Genomic DNA, 8,934 nt, shown 5'->3' on the forward strand with positions numbered 1-8,934 from the left:
TTGCAGTTCAAACAGCTTTGCAGTCTTGCGTATTAATCCACAGCGCCACACCAGGTCTTCCATGTAGGTGCATGGATATTATCCTATCATAGACAGCAATTGTACCTCATGACTGATCTGGATATGTTCTTTTTGACAATGAATGCAACACCATTCCTCTTTAATTTGTCATTTCTGGCACAGTAAACCATGTGGTTGTCAGATTCAAAATGGCCAATACCAGTCCATTTCAGCTCATTAATGCCTAAGATATCAACGTTTAGGTGTTCCATTTCATTTTTGACAACTCCTGTTTCTCTACATTTCGAGTTGTGCCCCATAAGCAAATGAAGCTCTTGTGGCCTTTACTCCATTTGCGTCATGACGGTCAACTCTACTTTGAGAAGGCAGCTCTTTCCCAGTTGCCTTTTGAGTGCCTTCCAACCTGAGGGGCTCATTTTCCGGCACTATATCTGACAGTGTTTCTCTGCTAATCATAAGATTTTCAGTGACTAAATATTATGAAGCAGTTCATATAAAAGATTTAAAAATATATTTATACACAGAAAACTTTAGTAATAGGATTTACTTATTTCCCATTTGGCAATATAAAACCATATACTCTTAAGAAACACAGTAGAGGACAGTAGTCCTTAAGCCTGGTACACAGCAGAGCTACCTGCAGGGCTTGTTAAACAGGCTGCAGGGACTGAACCCAATCCCAACTCAATAGGCCAGGGGCTTGGTCTGAAAATTTGCAGTTCTAACATGCTTTCCTGATGCTGCTGGCCTGAAAACCATACTTTACTGGTACAGGAAATAAAAGTTGAAATGAAAAAAGGAAATTCAGTTGCCTCACGGGTGAGGAGTCTGGCTGTAAAGATTGGGTAAATACTGCTCAGAGTCGTGATCTTTCTAGGGGACATCACCAAACACACACTGGAGGTGAGGTACCCAGTGAAGTTTCTCTGGAAAAGCCTGGTGCCATACACAGAACCTATCCATTCTGACTCTGCTACTGCTGAGATACATGCCTAAACATCTTAGGCCGACTGAATTTATTACCAAAGTTAACTTACTTTCACATAAACTATGAAATGTGATTTAAAAAGTAGAGCTGATGTTTCACTGAAAACAAAGTCAAAGGCTCTAAAGTTAAAAATTATTGTCAAACCAGATGTAAGTGAGAAAATAGGATAAATGGAAAAATCAAGGACTACATACAGACAACAATAAACATGTAGACAGTATCTAAGTTCTTAGTACGCTTTAAATAAATCCAAACTAGACTCAATGAAGCCTTATGGATGTACACTGTTAAAAAACAAAAAAACAAAAACAGAACTCTAAAATAGAACTTGAGGAAACAAGCTTGAATATTTAAATAGGAGCAAATCAAAGTACTCCTTTTTAAAGGGCCTTGATTCTACATCAATGATTGGGGCAAATAACTGTTCATGCAGAGGTCTTAAGGTAAAATGTTTATGGTTTGTATGTTTTCAATGATTCCCTGGTATAAAACCAACTCTTTTACGCAAACAACAGACTGGACTAGAGGATCTTTTCTCCATGGCTCTGTGTCTAGAATGTTACATTGGAATTCTTCCATACACTAGGGACTGAACACTACCGAGCTTACCTCTCAACAAGGGAGCAAAAGAAATCATTTGCAAATATCTGGGCATTCACATTATTCTATGTCAAGGGTACCAATTAAAAATGCTTAGAAAATGATGGTACTACATTTGCTTGCCTCAAAGACTTACTCCTCTCTGGCTCAACTTTAGCCTCTGTAAACTTTAAACAGCAGTTGGGTGGTGCAAATGGTAGCTCTGGTACTAACAGCAAGCTTGGAGGTGTGAGTCTACCCAGATCCTCCTCAGAGAAAGGTTTGGCAATAGACTTCTGGAAAAGCAGCTATTGAAAAACCTATGAAATATGGTTCTATTCTGACACAATGAGGTTGCCATGAGTTGGAATTGACTTAATAGCAGTTGGTATATAAGGAGCTCTGGTAGCGTAGTGGTTACGAATCGGGCTGTGAACCTTAAGGTCAGCGGTTCGAAACTACCAGCTGCACCGCGGGAGAAAGATGAGGCTTTCTACTCCCGTAAAGATTTACACCCTCGGAAACCCTATACAGGGTCGCTATGGGTCGGAACCGACTCGATGGCACATAACAACAACAACAACAATGTTAATATGGTTAAATAGATTTGTTCCTTGTGAGGAATAAGGAAGATAATATATGGTAAAGTAACTAGCACAGGACCAACACACACAAGGTGCACAATACACTTTTGCTGGTTGCGGTATAGTGAATTATGACTCTCTACCATGATCTTTGTAACTCCTATCAAATGATTAGGTGGGACCATGCAAATAGGGTGCATAGGACTCCAGTGTGGGGATCGGTTAGTTCTGCCATCTCTCTGCACTTAAAAGGAGTAATCTTAAAAGCAGAAACAGACACAATCCAGAACCAGCAAGAAAGAGCCATGAGAGGAGCCAAGAGCGTCAGCGTCATGGAAAGACTGAATGGCTGTGAGCTTCCTAACCTACAGAGCAACAGGCAGAGGCTAGCTTGTAAAATGTTCCCCTTGGGCATTTACAGGCAGTACTAAAGGAGCTTGGTAACACTTGTCTGAGCAGGGCAGATGCCAAGAGACCATATGGCTGAGAGGTCAAAAGAGCGAGGTGTGCCTGACATTCGGCTATTTCTGATCCCAAATTGGACCCTGTTCACTTTCTCAATAACCCCATAATCATGAGTATTGTCTGTGAGTGCCACTCAATAGATTACTGAATCCAGTAGAGAAGAAAGAATGCTATGGGAAGAATGGTTGATGTCAGAATAGAATAAAGAAAGTTGAAGGGTGGAGGTATGTCTGACTTCTGTCTCACAGGAATTAGTCATGGCCTTGTTCTGAGTTTGATTCCCCCTTTCTCCTTGTGATGCCAGAGGAAGCCAGATGCCATTTTTACATTGATTGTGAGTATCTTTTCTTGCATCATACCCTCATACACACTTTGACTGTTTGCTGTAACTCGGCTTCAAACTTCCCTTTTCAGGTTCATATTTTCCTGTGTGTCCTCAACAGCTACTGCCTTAAGTCAATGGTCTTATGCCTTCTTCACCTTCCCTAGGTTAGTTTGAATTTCAGCACCTAAATAATAAATGACTGTAGGGGCCTATTTCTAGAAGAGAGCTATAGATATGGCACTTAGTTTTCCTGGTAATCACATAGAAAATGGAGAAAGATCATCTGTTTCCTATCCCCACTGTCAAAAGGAAACTTGACTCCAGTTTCTCAGAAGAAGCCAATTTCTCCTAGGAGCTTCCTTTGAGTGTAATGGCCACTGGATGAGAGGTGTGGTGGTATCTTCTTAGTCATTTTCTTACGAATGACACACTAACGACAGCATGTTGTCTTTCCTTGACCACCCGATCACCGAGAAGCTACTTCTACATGACAACACTGATAAGGTTAATGTGGTCTTCAGTTTTTTGATGGCATTCTTGGATGTCATACTTCTAGAATGATGACCAATTTATACATAAGAATTCATAAATGTACAAAATAACGATAATTCAGTTTTTAAAAACAGTTGCTTTTGTCAGATTAATTTAATAGCCAATTAAGAGTAAGAAACATCACTGATTTATTGAAAAAGAAGACAAGCTGCATCATATCATTTACAAGTTTCTCACATTTCTGACAAAAGCAATATGTTGTTGTTGTTAAGTGCCATCAAGTCAGTTCCAACCCATAGCAACCCTGTATAGGGTTTCCGAGGAGCAGCTAGTGAGCTTGAACCGCTGACTTGCTGACTTGCGGTTCAAATGGCTTTGCAGTCTGGCACACTAACCCACATTGTCACACCAGGACTCCAAAGCAATAAATTCACCCTTGAAACCTTGGTTCATACATCAAATAGTTAAATTTTGAATACAAATACATGGTTGTTCTGTAAAAGTAATCATATTGTGTTAAAATGTTCTAGAAATGCTCAGTTTTGCTGAACTGATATTCAAATATCTGTTGTTTTTGGTGGCAAAAGTATTTGTCATCCACATATGATTAATATTTCAAAAAGGAGATGGTTCATTTCCCAATGACTCCAAAAGTATCTGATTCAATTAGTTTTAGAAAAACAAATGAGTTTTCTTATGTAGCTCTAAAATTAATCTGGAAAATAAAAAACAACTACTGTAAAATTTATGAGTGTGAGCCAGCAATCTAATAAGAGCTTCAGTACTTCATCTCTTCATTCAGAAAAGATACACCTCAAATGTGTGTGAGTAGTTTTCCTGGATGCTTCTGTTTCTGGGCCACCTTCTGCCATTTCCATAGTTAGTCTCCCTCCTGCCGAATTAGTCTGAGCCTGCAATAGGGCTACAGAGAAGGACACATTGCAGCCCTTTCTTCAATGAGTCCAAGTTCTACTGCAACAACCACATTCACAAGTGACTACAAGGGGTATGTCTGCCCATGGCACAACCAACTCCCTTCTTGGAGCTCCTATTCTATTGGAGGAAACAAACAAAAGTTTCTAATTTACTGGAGACAATGAAGGCAAGAAAGTGTTCTAAGGTACCATCTACATACGTTTGCCATGTGCTTCTTTTAAGGACAGTCAGATAGGGAGGCTCCTGGGGGAGGAAGTCATGTTTCATGTCTTTGATAATTTGCAAGACTGATTCAGATCATGGCCATAAGAATGGCCATTGTCCCCAAACCGTAGTGGCTTCTATGTTTCAGCCTATCTAAGTGGAAAGTGGATCCAACCATCCATGGGGTAGAAGACATGAGCACAAAGGTTACATCACCACGCTGGCAGAGAAAATGATGGTCAGGAGGATCCTGGCAGTATAGTGGTACCCCATCTACACAAACAGCTAAGGAACTCCACAAAGCAGAAGACAATGATTTAAGGTTCTATGTTTACATGTCTCTTTTAGTTCTAATCAAAGTCATTCTTTATACACAATTACATATTTTTTAACACAGAAAGTGTAAGAAAAAAAGGAAGTCACCAATTTTCTATTTGAATAGAAGCCACTACCCTCTTTATATACAAAATATAAAGCAATGAAGGCCTTTATGGAAGGTGGTGGTGTATGGTGGAATCATAGCGACTGTGTACTGGGTTTCCGAGGCTGTAAATATTTATGGGAGCAGAAAGTCTCATCTTTCTCCCCAGCAGAACAGTTGGTAGTTTCGAACTGCTGAGCTTGAGGTTAGCAGCCCGATTTGTAACCACTACTCTACCCAGAGCTCGTTTTATGGAAGGTAGGTTTCAAAATGTGGTGGAAAACAGAATATGGACAGTGAAGGAAGATACAATTACTTTTTAAAAAACTGATCCATGGGGTGGAGGAGTGGGGGATAGGAAATAGGAGGATGACCTGGTTGGAGGACAACTAAAGCTCTTATTCCTTTCCCCTTTTAAGAATACACAGCATTATGAACAATCAAAGGGGGGACACCATGGACCTCCTGAAGCCTTCAAGTTCCTATAGTGAGGATTTGGGGGGGTGGGGGGGGGGGGAGAGAATGGGAAAACTTTTCCTCTGAATAGTCAGGTAGTGAATATTTTAGGCTTTGCCGATTATATGGTTTCTCTTGCTATTTCTCAACTTTGACCTTGCAGTGAGAAATAGGCCACAGACAATAAGTGCCTGAAAGTGGTTGTGTTTCAATATAAATTTATGAATACTAAAGTTGGAATTTCTTATTCTTTTACGTGTCACAAAATATTCTTCTTCTTTATGAAACATTAAAAAACCACTCTGAGCTTGCAAGGCAAGCAAAAACTAATGGAGGACTGGGCCATGGGCAGCAGTTCCAATGGAACGTTTGTTCCAGACGTCTAGGACTTGGGTTTACAGCACCAGACTATGGTACAGCAACTGACCCTATGGGATCAATAATGCTTTAGCTGCTATTTGCCTACGGAGGCAGGAAGCAATGATGAAAAAGAACACTGAGCAGTGATAGGAACACCCTATCATTCCCTCCAGAGCTCTCTGGTCCACTGTAGGAACACCACTAAAATTTGCAAGGTAAAGAGTGCTATCAGATTGTTTACAAAGGTCCTTCCATCTGAACTTCTACAACTATCTAAGAGAAAACAGTATGCCTGGGGAGAGAAATCAAACGGTGGACAAAATTGGAAGTCAAATTTATTAAACAAATTCACATGGCCTAGGTAAAGGCAAAAACTCTTCGACTAGAAAAGAAGAGCAACAGTTGAGAAAGCACAGATCTGAAAATAAAGATGGCAAGTGACTGCCTAGAGTTTTGTCTCATCCCTCTTCCTTGCTATATGAGGTGCTCTGGTGGCACTGTGGCTTAAGCATTGGGTTGCAAACTGAAAGTCTGGAAGTTTAAACCTACCAGCCACTCTGCAGAAGAAAAATGAGGCTGTCTGTTTCCATAAAGATTCAGTCTTGGAAATTCTATGTAGGGTCACTATGGGTCAGCATTGACTCAACAGCAGAGGGTCTGATCTTGGTTTGGGTCCTCGCTATACAAGAGTGGAAGCCAATTTAATTTTTGTTGAATGCATCATAAGAAGGTGGTTAAAAGAAGTCTCTGAGGAGATCAATTCTCCTTAGAGCAAAAGATCGCACACAAATCATAATCATTTTACTTTGTTTCATAGTATTCCACTAAGTTTGGGTTGTAGTGACATACACAGATTAAGAAACAATTACAACACCTCATCACAATGTGCAAGAACAGAATGGGGGACCTCATCACTGTGTGCAAGGGGAGCGGAGTAGGAAATACCGGAGCAGGAACCAGAGCTCATCAGGAAAGAGAAAGAATGTGCTCCTGTGGGCAGGAAATGGAAACTCAGGAGCATACCCACTAACTAAGGCAGTGGTAAGGAGTCAGACTGGTAAATGGGCAATCCCCCACCCCTCACTGTCACTGTACCAAGAATTAGAAAAAATGAATGAAAATAATACCAACCATAAGCTACTTATTAGAGTGGTCAAAAATCACCAGGCACGTAGGCTAAATAAACACAAAACCATGGCAGGTAGGAAGTTGTAAGGGTTTGAACTATGGTAGGAGTAATGGGCTTGGATTAGAAAAATAGCTAATAGAATATTTTTAAAAAACCATTTTATTGTGGTTTCTGTGATGATTTTACACAGCAGTTTAGGTTCCCATTCTACAATTTCTATACTAATTGTTCAGTGACATTGGTTAGGTAACAGAAGTTGATAAAACTATGAGACAGTGAGAGAAGGAAGCAGTATATGCTGATGCTGTGGTACACCAACCAACATGCAGAATCCAGGAGGAGGCACAGGTGTGAACGCAAAACAGGAAATAGTACTATCGTTCACTGGACCCCTAACCTGAAGAAAGGAACCATGTGATCTAACAGCTGGCCCCTGAAGGTTCTCATGGCTCCGTTAGGTACAATCACATGGAGGCAGTTCTGGCTATACAGTGGGGCGAGCAAAATCAGCAGCATGACCTTTAATCCAATATTGGTTACACTTAGAGAAGTCAGGTGGACTCTCAATGTAAGCTTCGTGTGTAAGAGACAGAGAAAGGTAGATGGTTTCAGAAGAAAATGCCAACCATAAGCTATTTAGAGTGAGACACCGTTCAAAGTACATCAGTGTGGTGGCACCGGCTGTGATGGAGAAGGCTAATGCTGACCGAGAGGATGAGAGGATAAATGTCAAGTGCTTAAAGGAGAGAAGGAAGGCACTGAAGACAAAATCTCCCCAGGGCCCCAGCAGACATCTGCTAGACACCAAATGGACAGAATCCCAACACTATTACCAACAGGAGCTGCTCTCTGGTGCAAGACCAGTACGCAGGGTAGCACAGCCACACTCCTGTGAGTGAGATCACTGCCAGGTAAGCTGAGGGCGGCGGACATACAGCCATCACCAGTATTAAAACAGTTCACAACACTCACCTTTCCCATTAACTGCGAGTCCTGTGGCCATAGCAGCTGTCACCGGGCCAGGCGCCTGAGGCACTAGTGAGTGTATCCGAGGCCGGCTCCCCATTCTAGCTCTCTCTGCACCAGGGCCCAATAGAGCTCCAACCGGTTTCTCCGTAGCCACTTCCGGGGTCACTGTGTCCTGACCCTGCTCTATGGGATCCAGTTTCTCGGGGCTCTCATTCTGAAAGGTGTCCACTGCTGTCCTGCTCTTAATGGGGCTCTTAGGCACAAGTATCTTTATACCTGATTTTGCTAGGTCCATATTCTTCCGGTTAGAGAGAGACTGGGCTGTGTTTTTCCTGAACTTCTGGCTGGCAGCAAACAACTGGCTGTTTTTCGGCTCGTGGTCTTTGCTGATCACAAGTGATTTAGGAGACGTTTTAGAAAAGCTACTGTTGGTGGATCTGGAGATCTGCTTCCGTGCGTTGTTTGGAGATGTCCTGTTGGTCCTGGTTAATATGCTTTCTTTCTGTTTCTCTGTGTGGCGCCTGTTGAAGTCGTGGATGTACTCCTCACAGTTGACAAGATGCTGCTCGGGCTCCCATGTGTCGTCCTCACTGTCGTAGCCTTTCCACCGCACCAAGTATTCAGTCTTCCCTTTCTTGTTTTTCCTTTTGTCAACAATCCTTTCAACCTGTTTGTAACAGAAAAAAAGAAAGAAGGGGAAAATGTTTGAATCACATTTCTTATTTACAAAAGGTAATACAGTTTTGAGGTGAAACATCATGATTATCGTTGTGAAGTACCATCCAGTCGATTCCAACTCATAGTGACCCTGTACAGGGTTTCCAAAAGTGGGGGGGTAGGGGGGTTTCCAGGGGTTGAACCACTGTTAACCTTGTGGTTAGCAGTTCAGTGCTTATTCTACAATGCCACACCAGGACTCCAATAATCTCCTCCCCCTCCTCCAATCATATGGAAATAAAATAGATTACTTTGGACTCTAGCAATTTCCTTAACATTATGTTTTCA

General features: G+C 41.6%; 1 protein-coding gene across 1 annotated transcript in view; it reads right to left on the reverse strand.

The window, feature by feature from the left end:
* The window catches only part of CDYL (chromodomain protein, Y-like), a 108,201-nt gene extending 99,607 nt beyond the window's left edge, over positions 1 to 8,594 (reverse strand). The window contains exon 1 of the mRNA XM_006864116.1: positions 7,933 to 8,594. Within this exon, the coding sequence (XP_006864178.1) occupies positions 7,933 to 8,224 (292 nt within the window). The 5' untranslated portion in view covers positions 8,225 to 8,594. The remainder of the gene's footprint in view (positions 1 to 7,932) is intronic.
* Between the last annotated feature and the right edge of the window lie 340 nt (positions 8,595 to 8,934).

Source organism: Chrysochloris asiatica, unplaced genomic scaffold, assembly GCF_000296735.1.
Source record: "Chrysochloris asiatica unplaced genomic scaffold, ChrAsi1.0 scaffold00060, whole genome shotgun sequence".
In the NCBI taxonomy this organism is placed as follows: domain Eukaryota; kingdom Metazoa; phylum Chordata; class Mammalia; order Afrosoricida; family Chrysochloridae; genus Chrysochloris; species Chrysochloris asiatica.